The sequence below is a fragment of the Homalodisca vitripennis genome, chromosome 4, assembly GCF_021130785.1.
Source record: "Homalodisca vitripennis isolate AUS2020 chromosome 4, UT_GWSS_2.1, whole genome shotgun sequence".
NCBI classification, from domain to species: Eukaryota; Metazoa; Arthropoda; class Insecta; order Hemiptera; family Cicadellidae; genus Homalodisca; species Homalodisca vitripennis.
Genome location: NC_060210.1, coordinates 90,002,721 through 90,023,926, shown reverse-complemented (window position 1 = coordinate 90,023,926; position 21,206 = coordinate 90,002,721). Strand labels below are relative to the sequence as shown.

The window sequence follows — 21,206 nt, the reverse complement described above, 5'->3', positions numbered from 1 at the left end:
TCAATATCAATACATCTTTATTATGGTTCTATTGCTTTACTATGTCGGTTCGATGTATAATAAATATTGGGTTCATTGATGATTCCTATTGCAAATAAATGAAGCCAAGACAAAAACTGAATGAACGGTTGTATGAGTGGACGTCGCTGTATTACGTACAACAAATCAGCTGTTGAGGTTGTCTATAGTACAGGAAGATCGACAACACTAATATGGCTAAAATGCTCTTTTCCATAATATAGATTTATACATAAAAAGATAATGAATTAGACGAGACTTACAGTATTTTTCATTTCTAAATGTAAATAACAAAACACCAACAAAAATGGCTGTCTGCAGGGCACAGTCACTAGTACAACTGTCAACTATAAAGCCTACAATTGTATAAAAATTTATTTAAATAATTTTAAAATAAACGAATCTCACTTTTAACACAGGTATTAAAACAAATAAAATTTTATAAATACACCAGCTTAGGAGAAAGCTTTCAGCGATTGGTTTTCCAGTCTGATCCCTTGAGACTTATTTACACTATAGAAACATATTAACAAATAAGTACATTAATATAGAAGAATTTTGTCAACGTTGTCTATCAGACACTGCCTTCAAGACGAGTCTGAAGGAACATCCGTCTTCGATACAAACTACAAAACCAATGCTTTATCGTAGATAAATACACAAATATACACTATAAAAATATAAAGAACACGCCAAATGACATTCGGTGGAATTCGTACGAGGGGGAATCATGATGTCGGTAAAGTATCACAAATTAAGTAGAACAATTAAATAAACAACTGTGCTGTACTCCCTTCTGTCCGATACAAAATGAGTCTATCGCTAACAGAACATCTTGGCACTTCGTTTTAAAACACATTTAAAAATTAATCCTATACATTTCTACAATAATTACATAATGTTTGGGAAAAATACAAAAATAAAGATGACACTTGCAGCATGACTTTCAAGAGCTTCCGATGTCTAGGATGAAATCAGTAATAATACAATCACTTACATTGATACCGTAAAGTGAGCATAAAACAAATGAGTCAAAAGACAACGGTAAATCACATAGGCTAAACGATAGCAACACTATTATGAATAAAACGGACTATAACATATAGTAACAAAACAATAAAACAATACATTTTTGATTAGATAGAATATGACTCATGTATGTATAACTTGGAGCTTAAAAAACACATTTACATTTTAAAAACAAAATAATAACGAAATGAAGAATTGAAAATCAATTTATGATTTACATACCACACTAAAAATATGTATTATGTTCAATAACACAAAACAGACGGCATAACAACAGTTAAAATGTGTAAAATTATTGCATGTAAAAATAATCTACATACATTATTGCACAAACTCATAACTGATTTAAAATATTAAATTTTCTAAATTATCTGTGCTACAAGCTACAATTACATGACCATACTCTAATCAGTTTTGTACATAAGCATCATCTGTTAAAACTAATATTATTACACTTGTCCCCATATAGAAAATAATACAACACTAACATGTTTGTGGTACCATTCAGTCATGGTAATTTGCTAAAAATGGCAATTAATTTTAAATCTCAGCAAATACAATCTGAGCTAACTCAAGGTCAAGTTTTGGTTTTGAGTAATGATTTGGAAACCATGTTTTCAACAAACGTGGCAATGATTTGCCTCAAAGGTTTTTAAACTGGGGAAAAGCTAAAAAATCCAACACTATCTTGTTACAGTGTGACACATTCACTACTGAACCAACAGTGACTTAGTCCATTATCAGACAGTTAATATAATAGCTAAATACGTTCAGCTGGATTAAACATATTTGGGATTACCAACTTCTATAGTTATAATGTATACTGTTACACACTTACAGTGGAACATTACAGAGGCTCAACTCAAGGGAAGTGTTAAATACCACAATATTAATTGTTAAATAACTTATGTAATTGAGCAAATTATTATATTTATATTAAACCAGATATTTTGAGAAAAAAAAATCAATACAAAATAATCACACAGGGAATTTACTTGTCACTGATTCACAGTCAACGTTTACGTTTTCTGACCAACTTGGTTATTTCAAATACACAATTTCTTTTTATACTTACTAAGGGCAAACATGAGTTTTCCAAAAGCATACAAGGTTAGCTCAGGATGTAGCTGTTTTGACTAAGTAAAAGGGAATAAAATAAAATTAACCAGCAATTTCCTTTTTTTATCTCATAAATTTCTATTTGGTTTCAAACAAGTATTTATTACATTAATGTTAAATTAAGACTATGTTGTCATGACTCCATTTGGCATCAAAATTCTGGAAGTAAATTACATTAGAGATAATTTATACTTTAGTAATGCGTAGTAACATAGATGCTTCTCATTTGCTTGCTCCCATATTTTTGAAAGAATTTATCTTTATAGTTCAGTTGATAAGCAATATTATTTTTAGTTTTAATTTTTTAATAATTTGTAGGAGTAGATTGTTGTCCCTTTTTAGCAACAATGTGGGATATCTGTTGTGCAAAAATGTAAGTATATTCAGTTTAGCTGATTTATTTTATGTTCTTGCTGATACATATACACCAGTAAGAATGTATGTATACAACACAAAATACAAATGACAAATTGTATTTATTAAAATTACCCTCACATAGTGAGCAAGTAGTGTATGTTTCTGTGTTAACTTGATTTTGTAAATTTAGTAATACAATTATTAAGATTTGATTAAAGCAGTTATTCAAGAAGAAATTTTTCTTTAGGCCTCTAAAGTTACATTATAGTTTTCATTTATGACAAAAAAAAATTATATTTTAATTAAAAAATATACTTTAATTATATTTTAGTTTAATTTTTATTGAATAAGTATAACATATTGTCTCGTTACACAATATATTAATCACTAAAATCAATATGTATTATGAAGTATTACATACTTATGGATTCTGTGAATAAAGTTTTTAAATAACAAAAAACTTCCATGAAGACATAACATTTTTTAATTATTGATTTTTCCAAGAGGGTTTAGAGACATTTAAAGTAGGAAGTTTGGGCAATTTGGTATAATCATCCACAATAGCAGAAGATAGGAATATTATTTTTTGAAGTATCTGTATCAGGTTAAAAAAAGTCATCTTATTTTTGCCATATTATAAATAAATATTATGTTTTAATATTATAGTTTTACCCTACTTTAAATCTTCAGAAATCTCAAATACAATAAATAAATAACAACCAACTGTAAGGTAAAATACTGATTAAAGAACAAACAAACATGATAGTACGTTAAGTAATAATGTAACTTACTTCCATATTCTGATGATTATATTTCACGTAATAAAAATATAAATATGATGACTATTTCAATCTAAAAATAGACCACTGATGTCAACAGGAACATAAACCCCCACTCAGAGATCCAGGGCATGAGCACAGACACTAGAATGGCAATAATTAACACTGAGAAAAAAATTAATTTAGCAGTCGACGTAATAAAAAATTCATAACATAAACCTGAGTATTCTTATAGTTTGGATTTGAACAAGTCAATTAGTGAAAGTAAAAAAAGTCGTTTTAGATTAAAAAGTGTTTACTTATAATGAAACACTCAACACATGTATAACACCAACGAAACTACATCACTTTCATTCATACTATCACACAGTTCGTATGATACAATGAGCCGGGTAGCAGGTGTTGGGTCTATGGTGCGAGCCACTGCTTCAGCATAATCACTTGTTAATGTAACAACTTTCTGATTGCTATGGTAAGCACAGTTGAATAACGTCCAGAAGACGACTAGCAATTAGTAGATTCTCAGATTGAAAATGCACTAAGTGTAGACTGCAGCTGGACAATTTAGGAAAAACCAAAATCTACAATTTAGAGTTAATGCGTGTACTACCAAGAGTAAACTACACAATTTAGAAAAGAAAAATATTAAATATTATTATTATTATTTAAACATAAAATCTAAAATTTGTTAATAGAAATGTTGAACAGTCGAGCAAGCACACACAGAGGACCAACACTTCAGCACTGATGCAGAACTGGGGACTGTGAATCGCATAGACTGTCCAAGGAATGTTTAATGACATTTTACTCAATGAGAAATAGTGAAGCCTAAAACAATTACATGGTAACAGATGAACATATCGGGTGAGTCGTTAGCGAAGGGAACAAAATTCTTCTCCGACTAGATGCCTCGTTGCAGTCTTCGCTAACGGCAGGCGATTCAGAGAGACCAGCTCAGCGCTACGCACTTCCAGTTCGTGAACAAGAACGGATCGCAGGATTACCGCTCTTTTTCCAAACGCTACGTGACACTAATAACAGGTCTGCTTGAGTCTTTGCTCGAACTCGTTGCCGAACTGGAGCCCGAACTGGGGCTGGAGTTTTTTATACACTTCCCCGTGAGTTGGTTAACACTTAACGGATTGTTTATGTCGTGGGGGTTGGTCCCGACGGGGTTTCTGTGAGGAGGCACGACCTGTAGGTGGTGGTTGAGCAGGAGGGGTAGGCAGGAGGGAGCAGGCGGCTTGCCGGAGCACTCGTAGTCGAGCTGGTGCGGCGTCAGCGGACTCTGCAGGCTCATACAAGGGCTTGCTAAGCTGACGCTGGGGCTGGCCAGACTGGCATTAGGGCTCGGCAGGACCATGCTGGGGCTCGTCAGACTCGACAGCCCGCTCAGTCCGCCCGGAGAAGACAGCGAGTGCTGAAACGACTCCCCATCATCGTCTGGAGGTGTCTGAGCATCGCCCACACTTCCACAGCTGCCCAGGTTGTCCTCTGACTGGTTCCCGTCGTCCCCACACTCCATGTATCGGATACATTTCTTCTTACGTCTGGAAAACACCAACATTTATTAGGAATTTTTGGTATTTGCATTAACACTAAAAAGATCATTCCTTTTTAATGTTGTTTTACGAATTTGAGGATACAATATTTAACACTGTACAGATTTTTACTCTTCTTATCATCTTATAACATTTTGTTTTATAATGTAGGGTTGTTACTTGAATTTACGAGTTTACAATCTAAAGAATATCTTGTAATTACCAAAAGTGATCATGATCATTCAACTGCTTTACTGAACGTGATTTATCATTGTTCTTTCATTTCCATTAGAAAAATATTAACTTATCACAGATTATTTTGAAAGAATTACAAAAACAATAATAAATTTGCAGGCACATTGAGAAATCTGAGTAATAACTTAAAGCAATATAAAATACAAAGCATAATCATTTAATTAATTTCATTCTCTTAATTCTTACTCTCAAGTTACTCATGCACAATAACATAAATTAACATATGAAAACAACCTGAATAAATAAATAATAAACAATTAATTAGAACGATGTATTATATACAAAAAAGTGCCTTCCTTCCTAGATATACTTTCCAAACTAAAAAACCAAATTGGTGTGGTGATAATGCACGGAGGACTGTTAGAAGAGACAGAGGTCACTTTTGTATCTAAGCTTGAGGGTGCTTACATGCAGGAGCTGGAAACCATGCAAAATCAACAAAAATCCTACAACAACGACCATTCAAAATGTTAAACAAAATAACGACCAAACTCTGTAGTTAAAACTCGCAATTAGTACAAGTAAAAACTTTAACGCTCAGGTTACACATTAATAGAGTCGAAAAAATGAATAGATGTTACATTAAAATATTTTATACGTTAATAAAATGTAGGTGAACGGACATGAAATAAGATTACGAATGAAATCAGCCAAACAAAATGCCTACAACCATGCACATTATAAAACAACTAAAGATAAACGACGACACAATCCTATACTACGAAAATGACAACAACCAATTAAACCAAGAAGAGAAAATCATGAAAATAAAACAGCAACAAGATTATTTCTGGCTTCTAATAAGTTGATGGAACAATCAATCAAACACACAACAAATAGACTGAAAATAACGACAAGGAAAACGACTCACGAAATCCTAGAGATTAACATAGGTAGGTTCCTGCGGGGAGGCCGCATTGCTAGGCCCGTGGTGGACCAAACTAGCATGGACCAGTCCTTGGGAACTGAGCTCGGGGCTGCTCACAACACAGAACCAACCAGTCACTTCAACTTCAACTTCATTTCACTTCTTTTCTCTTAGGCTACAATACGCACCCTTCACTCCTGGTTTATAATTTCTCAGAAAACTTCCCACTGATAAAGTAATCCCAACCTCTGAATGAATCCACTAAATTTTTGTTTTCTCTGTTGTAAAAAATGCAATCTGTTGTAAATTTTAAATCAGAACGTAATACTTTTAATAATAGATCTAATGTTGATCTGTATTTAGAAATGATGTATTGTACGGATTCTGATGTTTGGAATTACTTTTGGATAATTTCTTTTTCTTTTCAGAAAATGTGTCTATGTGCAACAAAACTAAAATTAAATTTACTCATGATACAATGAATATAGATGGTTTTGACACATCCCTTGACTGAAAAGACCCGGTCTTTGTCAGCAAATCGGTTGACTTATTGATGCTAGCAGTTTCTCTGTACTTTATATCTATGGGAAGACACATTTTCTGAATGTCAAACATATAGCCCCAGTTCCAAGAGAGAGACCACCAAAAATCACTTAAAAATACGTTACTCAAGAGAAAAGAATAGGGCAACACCAACAGTAAGAGGAGACTTAATTGTTATATACCCTGAGATACACAATGACATCATGTAGCAAGATAGATCAGTTCCCATGAGCAGGGGCCACTCTTTGTAATGATCTTGGGAGTTTGTTGGACTGAGCGCAAATGGCCAACTAGCACGACCCACACGCACTGGCAACCTCAGCAGAATATCTACCACTACTGGTGAAGGTGTACTACAGTCTACAGTAGATCTACTTTGAGTGACCCCTGTCGTCACGCACACACATGGTTCTACGTTTTTTGTGCCACTAGAAACCATTTCTCCATCCAAATCTTTAAGTTTGATGTCAGGATCACAAGTTACATATCTTTATGTCATTTTAAGTGTAAGATGGTGACATAATAAAAATTTGGGCTGAGACAATAAAAAACATATTGATGGCATTATTTTAAATTTTGGTTCAGAGTGAACATAAATATGTTAAGATGTGTAAATTAACAATATGCTAATTTAATCCCAATCTGATAAAAGAACTATGATCCAAATTATTTCAAACAAAAAGAATAATTAGAAAAATATCCACTTTATATGAATGTCTGTTCAAAAACTTTTATGAACATTTTTAAGAATAAGGAATACTATCCAATAGTTCACAACTCATGCTTTTCAAATTAAAACAAATATAAACATTAAAAATGCATAAAAACATTTAAAAGTATCAAAAAATCCCACCGTATAGGACCTACTTTTTCTATTTATCAAAAGCCGTGTATAGCAGATAGTATGCAATTTACTACTCTGCAAAAAGCAATATTTAAACAACAAAATTAAATAAACGATAAACAATTTTTTTACATCAGCACGATGACAATAACTAATAATAAATCATTGGAAAATAATTCAGCATGTGATGAAAACAATCTATCATAACTAACTATTTCATTTTTCTTGCTTTTCAAAGGGATTTTAAAATGAAAGTTTTACTTTATTTTCAATTTCCATTTGAATTGAATGGTGTATTCATTCCTTCTCCTGCTATTAAAGCTTAAAGGGCCATAACAAACACCATTTATAACCAAAGTTATAAAATGTAGGCCAAGTTCATATTATGCAGTTCTAAAAAGTTTATATAGATAGATACTTTTATATAAGAGAAGTGGGGTTTGTTTTGTCCAAAATACTAACGGTTTTAAACTTCTGATAATTATGTTAATTTAAAACTTTGAAATATATATTATTCATTAGGAATGAATTACCGCTGTTTTGTTTTTAAGAAACGAGTCAATACCAGAAACAATAGTGTTTCTGGTATTGACATGAACAAGAAACAATTTCTAGTGGCAGATTTGACCATGCGGCCCCTTACAACACCGAGTCAAACAGGAGGGAGTCAAGCGACCTACCTGCAGGGCTTACACCACTGGCTCTGCTGGTCCAGACCGTACCTCGCTCGGCACTTCTTCATCGAGTTACCTGTTACAGACATCACAGATTAAGTTACATCACCATAATATGTCAAATGGACAGTTCATGCAACTACAGTGATCTAACAGCAAACAATAACATTATGTTACCAACAACTAACTTAAAAATGGTATCTCCATTAAAGAGTAAATATTTATCAATAATTTTATCAGACACTCAAATAGCCAGCAATAATAGTTGACTTTTCATTATTTCATGCACGTTTTAAAATTATTTAGATCAATTTTGACGTGACAAGTTTGACAGTTACAGAACTAACAGTTTCTTGTAAACCGAAACAATTGAATTATATAGTGGGAGAAACTATAAAAATTCTTTTTCAAATTTGCAAAGAAATGCACAAGTAGAAAATTTATATTTCTGATTTGAATTACTAAGTTATTACTTAGATCCCATCCAATAAAATCACCTTTTTAAAACTGTCCTAATATAGTGTTAAAGAAATATATGTATTTAAACATGAATGTGGACTTAAACGTGTGATTCTTAGTACATAAACAATTATTTCTTTAAAATACACAGGAGGTTTTCTAGTGATTTGCATCTGCACAATTATTATGCCTGCCCAGCCGTTGGTGATGGTTCGGAAGTCACATTTAAGCCGTTGGTCCCCAGGTTAAGTGTTAAGAGAACTTCTTAACCCTAATTTCGCCTAGTAAAAAAAGACTTCTTTACTTTATTATGTTGTGAATGAAATATAAATAAAGTACAGAGCAATAATTAGTACTAGTTAAAAGTTTAGTAACAAAATTTATAGAAAAATATGTATATGTAATGTAAAATGTATATGTAAAATTATATAGGAATGTATAAATATTGATAAGAAATAATATATATTCAAATACCAAATGAGATAACATTTTATGAATTTTATCATAAATGATTTTTGTTTCAAACTACTCAAAGTAACTTTTATTTATTTACAGAATAAAAAAATAGAAAATTTTATATAAAACCTATACAGTAACGTTTATAATTTTGAGTATTATTATATTACATGTTGGTACTTTACTCATTTAGAATACCAAAGAAACTTTACAAACACATATTATTATTATTATTATGGTATGTATACAGTGATAAATATTGGGAATTGATGCACCGCTTAAATACTTTGATATTATATTTGTAATTGTTTAGTCATCAAAGAACTTAAATAAAAATTAGTTTGGAGCTATGTAATAATAATAAATAATAAATAATTCAGGTAATTATAGCCTCATTTCTGATGTCATTCAATACAAAGTGAGCTCCAGTCTTAAATATGTGTGATTACTTACTTTATGATGGAAAACTTGAATTTGATATACAAAAAGTAGACTAGACTTTATTAACTTTTTTTTATACGAAACTTAATTCAAATATACACATTTACATTTCAGTTTTTTACAAACTGAGGTTTAGCTTAATTAAAATCACAGAGGTAATAAATAGTAATAGTAGTATCTTTGATCACGGCAAAAACAATTATTAATTAGAATTGTCATAAAAGAAAATGGTCACCATGAAATGATTAAAAAGAAAGAGAAAAATTCAAGCAACTAATTCCGAACCACTCTACATGGATTGCCACTCCATATTTTATTTTGGGCATTACAAGCAGTTGCTTGCGGCACATTCCATTCTTGCGTCTTGTCCACACCGAGTGCTACGCACTGCTTCAAAATCACAAACACATAGTTACATATTGACAGCCATCTGTATTACAGGTAGTTACCACTCCAATAGTAAGGTTACATTGTTACTTATAATCCTTGCAAAAGGAAAAATACGGATTGGAAAGAAGGTCCATTAATAAAAATTTACTTTTGAAATATTTCAATATATTTACAATAATTAAATGTTTAAAGAAATGTTATAATTTCAGAGGAATGAACATATCTAATTTTTTCTTTCCACTACCAATTGGACCACTAGTACATAAAATGACATATTTGTTATTTATGAAAAGAAATTTTAGGAATATTTTCAAAATGCACTTATACACAGAAATATTATTCATTCACAAACTACTTTTATGTGAGTTCGACAACAAGCTTGAGCCTATTTGTTCTTCAAGATGTCTTAAATGAGATTTACTTCTACACAAAAGGAGGCGGACAAGATGGAGAACTCATTAATTTTGAAGCAATGGCAGACACTCAAGGACCTGAGAGGTTGACTCAGTGAATGTGAAGGGAAAGACGAGTTGTGGAGTGGCGCCAGTGGAGTGGAGTGCCCTCCGCCAATCATCTGCTTATCATTATCAGCCGTTGTGCAACACGGGCGGACTGGCTCATTACAAGACTACGACTACTGTGACTTTAGCAATGTTACTGCCATCTACCCACCATCTTTGTCCTCTTTCATAGCAACCATTTATCAAACTATCTAATTTGGATTTTAAATAAATTTTATTCTCATATCCCCTAAAAATATCAATACTGATAGTTAAAATTAAAAATACACACATGCAACAAGCAAAACAAGCAACCAACGTAAAAATATGAGCCTAAAATAAAATATCTCCTTCATCAGATAGGCCAACCAACCACCGCAGGAAAACGTTCCATAACAAAACAAAAAATAATCTTAATATATACCAGCAAAATATATTTTAAATATAAATTATGAAACTTCATATATTGAAGATATATCAACAGTTTAAAAATCAAAGTCAAAATATGTGGAAGACGACGAAAAAAATTTAAAACATGCAACAGCCAACAAACACCCCTTAAAAGAAGCAAAAAAATTGTAAAATGGGACACATACTGACACTGTTCCATAAACAGTTAACTCTCTGCAAGAACATCAAATTGAAATTTTAAAATTTAAATGATTAAACCTCCACTGTAGTCTGTTGAGTAGGCCAACATTGAATGAATGGAACAGTATCACGGATACGTGCGTCGATGGAGGGATAGGAAGGTAGGACCACGAGGTGTAATAAAAGTAAACAAAGAGAAAGAGAAAAAGAAGTAAAAAACCGTCCAAGAAAAAACAAGCCAAATAAGAATAAATTAAAAAGATGAAAATGAAAGAAATGGGAAGGAAAGGAGGTAGTAGTAAGACGAAGGGTTGCGGGTACCTCCTTCATTGGTTTCTTGCTTGCGCTTCCTCTTCTTCCCACGGTTGGCGTTTGCGCGTGAAGACCAATCCGGATACAACTGCATGTGCAGCTGTCTCTCACGCCGCGCCAGTTCATAATATTTGGCCTGTTCATCCCGCCCTAATGCGTGCCACTACGCATGACACACAACAACAGCATTAGACCTGGCTTTAGAATTTTGAAAGCAGTTGACAAATTACTAAAGAAGCGGAAGAAAGATCGAAAAGTTATCATCTTGGAATTACTCCCTCGTCCATTCAGTGCGGATTCAGCTCAGACCCTGAGGGGAAAGGTGGGAAACGCACAGAAGGCTGAGGAATTGGTTGTTCTTTTAAGGGAAGCGTTTGTGGCCAGAGAGATGATAATCATCGTTTTCTAGGCAGCGATTGGTTGGTCAGAGTCTCCGAATCGGTAACACACAGCTCTTGCAGACACACCCCAAGCCATAGCGCGTTAACGTGACACAGTCCAATAAGTATCTTACAATTATAACCACATACATTGCAGCATCAGTACCGACTATCCAATCAGATACTGATATAATCAGATTTTAGTACTACAAATCTAAATTTTAGTACTACAAACAAATCAACTACTTTTTTGAACGGACTTGGGGTATATCTAAGCTGAGGCCGAGACTGACATAGGGTCAAACGAAGCTACCTCCTGAATCCGAGATGGGAACTCGCTCTTTCTTTCGCTTCTTCTTCTTCGCTCCGTAGCCATAATTGTCACGGGCACTCCAGCCCGGGTACAATTCCATGTGCAGTTGGCGTTCCTGCCGCGCCTTCTCGTAATACTTGGCCTGCTCCTCGCGCGTTAACGAATGCCACTATTTACACACAAACATATCAGCAACTCCAACTCATTAACATTCAATAAAGAATTCAGCTATTGTTAAAACTGCCAATTTAAAATGTTGATTTTAAACTGTAAATCTATTAAACAATCTATTATGGTACTGAAAAACTCTGTAATAGCATTAAAATTAGAACTGTTGTTTTTGTACAATGAGATTATAAAAATGAAACCATGGCAATTCATGTCTTAAAAAAGGGTAAATAAAAAATCATTTTTATATCTGAAAATTCGAGCTAGTGGTGTTGCATTGCCAAGATTATATAATAAATATTGTGGTATAGAAGTTTTGGCTGTAAAATACCATAGAATCATTAAAGTTTTACATCAAAATCTGCACCGGAATTTTTTTATTTTAATTTAATTTTTTTATCACATTAATTAAAATAACTACACAAGGTGTTCACCTTATGAATATTGAAATTAAAGTAAAAATACTTTATTTAAAAAATTGATATTTGTCTTGTAGCATACGACCAAATACTTGGTTTAGTAACATGTTTCATCACAATAAGTATTGTAATAAATGTGCTTTTTTAACTAACTTTACTACAAATTCAGAGATTAAAAACTGAGCATAATTAACGTTTCATAAAACACAATTAGCGTTTCAGTTATCAATATTCTACTGCACTATTCTCACCCTTCTTAAATCTGAACTAAAATTTATTTTATACCAAAGTCGATTTGCGAATTTTAGGCCTAAATATACTTTGATCTGTTTATGTAGTCTAAATTGATGATACTAATATGAAAGGAGAATTACAACAAGTATTAAACATTGTATGAAAGATAAACAGCGTAAACATTCTACTTACCCGCCTACCGAGGATTTGGTTGATGGCTGCACTCTCCTTCAAGGTACACTCCGCTACCACCTTCGCCCTCATCTCCTTCATGTACAACATGAAGGCATTCAGGGGCTTCTTGATGTGCGGCTTCTTTTTGTCTGTACAAACATCTCTGTCAGCGCTGTTTATTACGTCAACATAATGAACACATTAAATTTGTTCTCAGTCTGATATTGATTCCAAAGGAAATCCATTTAATACAACTATAAAAAATATATATTAATATAGTATTAACAAGCTAACCCCATTTCTTAATATTTTTTTCTGTCAATACATTACTAAAAAGAAACAAATGTAATGTAACTAGAAGAAAAATAGAAATAATTATAATATTAACAAAGAAAACTCCATTTCTTAATAATTTTGTCTGTTATAATATTGATACAATAGAATATAAATGTAATATAACAAGAAATGAATATCCTGGCTTTAGAATTTTGAAAGCAGTTGACAAATTACAGAATCGGAAGAAAGATAGAAAAGTTATCATCTTAAAATTACTCTCTTGTCCATTCAGAGTGGATTCAGCTTAAGTTCAAGTTAACAAGATAACTCAAATTTTTAATAATTTTTTCTGACATAATTAACAGTCATGATAAAAAATAAATAAATGTAATATAACTAGAAAATAATGGAAACGAATATAATATTAACAAGAAAAGTCCATTCCCTAAAAATTTACTATTTAGTACAGTTGTAACAGAACTTAGAAATGCTTCTTTTAATCCTTGAATTTGTCTCTTAAATATAAATATAGTTTCTTTTAAATTATGCATTTTGACACATCAAAAATTTTATATGAAATATAATTATACATGACTAATTCAATATTTGTTCTGAATAAAATACCTAACTATCCATAATAAATTTAAAATTAGGAATTGTACAAAATTTAAAACTTTGACTTGACGTTTACATATTTGCTACCTAATCAACATTTTACGAACAAACCAATTTCAATTTGACATTTCCCCTATACAAAACAAGTCTTGTTTTCAGTTATTTACATTGATTGCTATTATTACAATTCTGATTGGTACTAATTTTAAACTATTTAATAGTATTGTAAATATTCAAATGTTATAGATACATATATTTATGAGTTTGTAAAGTACTACCAGCCTTCTAACAATAACAACAATAATACAAAGTAAAACTTAGAAACTTCCCACTCATTTACTTATATTGCTTATGGCTATATAAAATACAGTATATTTGTAATTTTAAATCTCTTGAAATCCCCCTTTGTAAAATATTGGTCCTTGATGTAGAAGCTTTTCAACTTGAAATAGTTTTACATTTTAAATAAACTGCATAAAATTATAAAGTAACTTAATATTAGTTTTATTTTAATAATTGTTCATATTATACTGTTATGTTATGTTTATGTTATTAACTACAAAAGAAGCTCTTGATTTTAAGTCCTTCAAAATAAATAATAAACATTATATTGTTTGCATCTTAACTAGAGGTTATGCAGGAAATACTAATAAGTCGATTACATTAACTTAGATTTGGTTATCATTATCTCTAGATACTCACCTTGGTTATTACTCGTATGGCCTGAATCTTGTGACTTGCCATCGTTGAGTGACGACGAGTTTTTATGATCCATTGAAGAACTGAAACGACACCAGACAGTTAGAACATTATATACATGTACTGTTATAAATTATATACGTTATATTTAATTTGTTATTGTGTTTAGTAACGCACAAGTAAAATTGTAATAATTACTTAACTTATAAACGCGATTATACGTAAATATATAAAGACAGTAAAAAATTACCGCTTTTGTTTTAACTTCTTCGCTACAGATACTGTTTCGTCGTGCAAGGACTCGGGTGTCTTGGAGGATGCCGTGCTGAGCGTCGTTATGCATTTCTTCGGCGATACACCCAGGGGCGGCACGGTGATTGAGAGAGATTCGGTGACAGAGGTGCTACTCTGGGGTGAGGGCGGAGGCGCGGCCGTCTTTTGCGCTTCGGTCATCTGGACCATGTTCCAGAAGCGCTGCTGGGCCCAGAGAGGAGAGAAAGCCGCCTGAGGGATCGTCCGGCCGCGGGCCTGAGGGATACAACGCCGGTAGAGGATAGCTGCCCATGGGAGGAAGGACTCCGATGTTGACGAGGCTCCTCATGTACAAGGAAGTCAAGAAATTCGGCTCACAGGAAGCTATGTTGTTTATCATAGAGTATATTCCGTTGTGGACGTCTCCCGGCCTGTGATAACCCATGGCCGACTTTTCCCAAAAACAATTTTTATTTACGTCCTCAACTACTCGTCCCTTTTCGTCATCTTCTTTATCTTCCTTCTTGTTCAGACTCAAGTCTTCCACTTTGATCTCCTCCTCCTTCCCATCGCACTTGTCTCCGACCTCCACGACCGCCGATGGAGCCACGACTGCGACTGGTTTCGGTTTTTTCTTTACCAAATTCAGCGGCTCACAGTCATAATAATCTTCCATTTCAACGGCAAAACAACTGTCACATCATGATATCCCGTCCTAAGTGTCCACGAGAGATTCGATAATAAAGCCCAGTGGCGGGATGACAGACTACTCGGTATGGCCGAGCCGAGACGAGCTGAGTGAGATCGGTAGCAATATAATCTTATCAGCACACTTAACACACTGTCGACTACTTATCTAGCACATGTACGACACACTCTTATCACCGTTATTGTCAATCTTATAAAACCGACTAATATAAAAATAAACGTTATCACCAGATCACTTGCTATTAAAGCGATCGCCTATCAGTTCCACCATCACGAGAGAAATATCACTTGTTATATCGCAGCATTTCACATTTCACTTCAAATAAACACTTAAATCCCGGCTTCCACTGTTCGAACAGGTGTCCGGCAAAAAATCATCCCTCCAGGCCAGACCAGGACGGACACACCGTATAAAAACCGAGAGGCAATTAGCTCCTCCATTATAAATAAATTTACGACTCGTTTATGAAGCATTCAACAGGGGGTGTACCAAAACAAAGGATATGTCATCGTCGCGACGTAATGACGTAAATAACGCGAAACACTATCGATGTTAGCGTGCGAGTGGAGAACATAACCTAAAAACTGGGAGTGAACTCCGCGTCTCTTGCTTCAGCTGAGGGGATACGAATCACAGGCGCGAATAAAACTTGACGTCGCCACACTTTCCGACACGACCGAACGGTGTAATAAACTTTAACAGTGTTTTAAAAGAGTATAATTGAACAATAACAAACCACTATCGAAACGACTTTCGATACGAGATATTATATTTGATTGTCCGGGAGACAGACGAGGGGAGGGAATTTTTTTGAGGAGGGTCAGGAATTGGCGTCAATAATGATAAACCAGTGTCATCAGTTAGAGCGACAACTGCAATAATCATAAATGTACTACGTGAGAGGAAGGTGAGAAGCGGTGAGAGAGATGACCGTACGACGGAGCGGCGACCGAGATACGGCGACGAGCCGGGCTCAGTCGAGAGCAGAGGTACGAGCGCCTGCCACTTCCAGTAAGAAATGAATTTAAAAGACAAATTGAGGAGTCGTCTTGGGCTGAGATGTTATCAGAGTGTTTATCGATCCCCCAACCCCCCCGCAGATGAACAATGCGAGAGCTCGCGCACGCGCGTTACCGACGTCTAGGGGCCGGCTCGTGCTGCCGTCTGCGGACGTCTTGCCAACTTTTTCTATCTTCAACTCGAAGCAGAACACTTTCAGCTATTCAATCACAACGCTGTTTTAATTTTAGAAAAGCCAGTTTTTTTCCTTTTTATTAAAACTTAGTATAATAGTGTACTTTGCTACTTAAATTCACTACATTTTACAAATTTTATCTCCAACATTACCTCTCAAGAAACATGATCCAAAAATGTAACTAACAGTAAGAGTATAATAGTGTCTATACACAACAGAGGCTAAATCCCCCAAAATCATTTACAATTTTATTCAATTTCAATCCCCATTTTAAATTATCCAACCGTAAACTTTCCGTATAAAAAAATGCTAATAGATTGACAATTTGCAACTGTGGTGCTTCAAATTACAAAGGTGCGAAGACTAAAAATTTAAACTGTGCGAAAGTACGGATCCTTGAAGCCAAAAACAGAAGCCGTGTTCGGCCCAAATGTATGCAAATGTGCGGGACAATGGCCCATCAAAGTTTTACGAGAGAACGTACACGATTGCGTGGCTCGGAGCGGCGACAGCGTGCCCCGTGAGTCAATAATAAACTATTATGAATAATAGCTCGGGATCAAAGGAGGAGGAGAGATGCAAAGTTAATGCTATGGGAAGACGTCGACGGCAGCGACTGCTTGTCTCATCAAGCTTTTATCGAATCGGCGCTAAGTCGCTTGTGCTGGTGTAGGGATCGGTTGCTAAGTGTTTCGGTGTAAATGTTTCTTTTACGAATTATACAAAATTCTTTGCAAAAAGTTCAATTCAAAATTTGTGTTTAGTAACTTGATGGTGGTCTTTGGTAAGAGGAATGTCCAGAAACAAACCATTAAACAATTAAACTACCTAAATACAATAAGTTTGGTAGACAGTAGTTGGCGACTTTTAAAAATATTTTCCTTGAAGATCGCCAAAGAGATGTTACATTACATAATTTACATATCTTTTATAAATTAAAGATCTTCACGTCAATCATTGACAGCTTGTGAAGCTCTAAGGAAAAACTATTGACAGCTTCGACGACTTGGCATTTTATCATCTCCACAACGCCATCCATCGCCGTCTACACATGACGATCACTTTGTTCCCAACGTTCCCATCCGATAATACGGCAACATCGAGACGTCATTCTTGATGTTTCCAATTCAAATTTGTTACATATAAAATGAATTTCTAAAGGTCTGAAGTGTTTTTGGCACAACAACTCATAACGGCGCGTACATCACAGTCACAAAACGTCAATACGCGTCTGCTCAACAATTGTGAGATGTCAGTCAGCGATTAGTTTATCTTCCTCATTCCGGATTTCTCATTCTCATAACTTATAGTTACCTTGACAACAACACTCTTTAAAGTCAAAAGCATTGCCTCATTAATTTCACCCAATAAATAATAGACTATGGTGCTATGAAGTTAACCTTTCGACTAGAAACTAAAGAATTATTTTTCACATATCTAACTATAATAAGTTATCCATTGGTTACTATAGTTATTCTCTTCCACTAGGCTATTGTGACGACGAATTTATTATTTATTCATCAGATGACAAGTATTTTTATTTCAGAATGGTCCTAGACATGAACCAAACAAAATTAACAAGGCCATTGTGTGTTTCCAAGGTTTGTTTTTTGTTTTATTTTGTCCATTCAGACAGACCGAATCACGATAGAAGTTAGTAACATGGCAACCACACGTAGATATTTATTAATGGTATGCTACTATAAGATGAAACCTTACTTAGTGATTCGTTTTAGATTAGCGGATCTGTATGTAGAGCAATCTGAATAGTTTAACCTTAAATTAAATGCACCTAGCCCTAGAGTTTTCTATTGTACCGATTTAACTCAGATGTGTCTCTCAATCCCATAGTTTTTTTCACTCGCGTGTGTTGTGAATTATGTCGGTTGTCCGTGTTTAATAAGTGGGACGAAACAGCTGTTCTACAATTTAATCAGTGTTGCCACCTAAACAACACACGCTTGTGTTTCTAACGAACAGATCGGCGTCGGCCGATAAAGGAGGCATTTCCCGAAACCGGGATAACAGTTTGTCGCGCGAGATTGTTGGCGACACTGATTCATTAACGGTGAATGGAGGATTGTTTTCATATCGTGAAGTGTTTATGTTGGCATCCCTGGACGGTCTCCAGCCGGCCGACTCGAACAGTTGATTGTTGGTCTCCACATTTATCACCGCAATGAAATATGTCACCGTGAATAACAGAGATCCCATTAAAACCTCTGGCAAGATGCTAAATTTAAGAATGCAGACAGCCAGGCTTGAGTTAGACTTACTGCAGCCTCTCGGCACAATGGCGGGCTTGTAGTTCCTTATATACGGATCAGATATGCTTAAAACTACCGACACACAATATTAAACAGATTTGGAATCCAAGTATTAAATAATCGTAGATCGTACTCAATACAATATGAGTGCTCTAAATAGCGTAATTACACAACTAGAGTAACATGATTATGTAACAAACTGAGTTATATAACATAAATATCATAATAAGGACAAAATATACAGAAAATTCTTTTTTTTAGGGACAGCTTAAAATGAAAATGTCAATATCGGTGTCTACAATAAAGAATTCTTTATTTTCCGCGCACACACGTATACTGCATAGTACAGTAGCCTACTCAGTTTCTACTGTACGAGGTGAACAGTACTATATTGCACAGTATAGTACTCATATCAAAGACATATTTTAATTTTACTCTCTATGATTAACTGGAAGTTACTTACTTACAACAAAGCTATTCGGCATCCTCTATTGGCACAACCATATCATATTTTTGTTTTTAAATTGTTGGGAAAGATTTACTTTTTGATCTGGACTCGATAAGTACGTTAATGTTCGATATACTCTAAAATACGAACTGAAATAAAAGCATAGACATTTTCTTAATACAGCACACACAAGTAGTGAACCAGTTTAATGTAGTAACCCAAGTTCTACATCCATTAATAAATGCATACGTAGTATTTACCAACGAATTATACTACGTAGTATAAATTCGTTGGTGTGTTAACTTTCAAATTAGGAAATAAAAGAAATGTGTTCTGCAAAAGAATGGAATGCAGGAGGGTACGCGAGAATATCGGTAGGTAGCGCAGACGACGCTACTGTGTTGTCGCGGATGGCCGCCAGAATGTGCTGAATCTGCCGAATGTGCCTTATCTGCATGCAATCGCGGATATAACAAAATTAGCTTCATACAAGTTGTGTACTAAACAGACGGTGAACTCTAGATATGAGTTATCAAACAACTCATACACAAAAATACGTGTCACTTGATTTTTATACCTTTTGTTTTTTAGCAGTACTGAAACATAAATCAAATGATTCATTTACGTTCAAAAATTCTTTAAGTTATTAAAAAATATACTATTTTTACTTTTATTGAACATGTTGATCAAAACTACAATATTCGAATGAAACGTAACGCTTGTTGCTATACGGACATTTTAAGTCTTTACTTACCGCCTCAAAATCTAATTTTAACTACTTCCAAAGTCGGCAATCGTTTTGAGTCTGTGACGCCACTGACAAAATAATAAAGATAATAATAAATTATACCGATTCCACGTCAATGGAAGTGGTTTCTATAACATTCACACCAATTATAGTGAACATAGGCCTACATGTAAAACAGAACAGGTTCTGTTATGTACATAAACTATTATACTTTAAAAATAAATAAATACACAGAAAAGGGGAGTTTTACTGCAAATTTCATTGCTAGATAACTAATTTACTATTAATATTGCATACGACTAATTTCTATGTTATTTTCAATACCGGTACATTAAATTAGTCTTTGTTAATTAAGGGAAATAATAAAAACCATAATTGCATACTTTATAAATGATCATTATTGTTATTATTAATCTATTCACTTGTTTCATTAATCCCTTTGGTTACTAAAACATTCCCGCTTCACAATACTTATAACATGACACCATTTTAGGAAAAATACATAACCTAATTTTAAATATGGACCACAGACATTTACGTTTTCTCAACAATCCCATTAAAAAAACTATGATACTCAATATGTTTTTTTAAACGAATATTGATGTTAAAGTAAACAAATGAACACGCGCTTCTTGAGCCAGCAGTATTTTACAATACCTACCGACACGACTAAGTTTATTAACGAAGCAGGAACTGTAAACCTTTGACTTAACACAAGATGAATAATAAAGCTACCAAAAACAAGGTTAGCTAAAAGCAGGCTCATAAACTAACGAAGGCGGTAAGGGGTCATAGGTGAGAGTAAGTCGGTTGGGCGCAACTTAATTTTACTTCCGTTTTACGCACGTTAGAGATAATACTTATGGAATGTATTAATAACTAATAGGATCCTCAAGTAGTTAAGTCAGTTTCTGAGTTAAAACTAACACTTTCACCATTTTTTAGTTTACTTCACCAGATCCTGTGAAGTAACTTGACTGTGCGAGGTATAAATTAATGAATTCTTGTACGCGTGAATGAATCCTGTTCACTAAAAGAAATTTCAATGGTAGTGATACCTAGCTAACTATTTGCACAAATTTAGGAAACCTCAAATTACTTCCTCCATTACTGTATTAAAAGTAGCACAAACA

At 34.0% G+C, this 21,206-nt stretch overlaps 1 protein-coding gene across 4 annotated transcripts in view; it reads right to left on the bottom strand.

Annotated features, from left to right (window-relative positions):
- The window catches only part of LOC124359738 (tigger transposable element-derived protein 5-like), a 59,525-nt gene continuing 38,319 nt past the window's right edge, over positions 1–21,206 (bottom strand). The window contains exons 6-11 of one of the 4 annotated variants that reach the window (XM_046812734.1): positions 14,458–14,537; positions 12,883–13,013; positions 11,870–12,038; positions 8,034–8,103; positions 5,970–6,075; positions 4,713–4,852 (exon numbers count right to left, since the gene is read on the bottom strand). In XM_046812734.1, the coding sequence (XP_046668690.1) occupies positions 5,976–6,075; positions 8,034–8,103; positions 11,870–12,038; positions 12,883–13,013; positions 14,458–14,537 (550 nt within the window). In that variant the 3' untranslated portion in view covers positions 4,713–4,852; positions 5,970–5,975. Of the gene's footprint in view, positions 4,853–5,969; positions 6,076–8,033; positions 8,104–11,185; positions 11,340–11,869; positions 12,039–12,882; positions 13,014–14,457; positions 14,538–21,206 lie in introns of all 4 variants that reach the window. The other 3 variants (XM_046812735.1, XM_046812732.1, XM_046812733.1) reach the window with 3 other exon arrangements.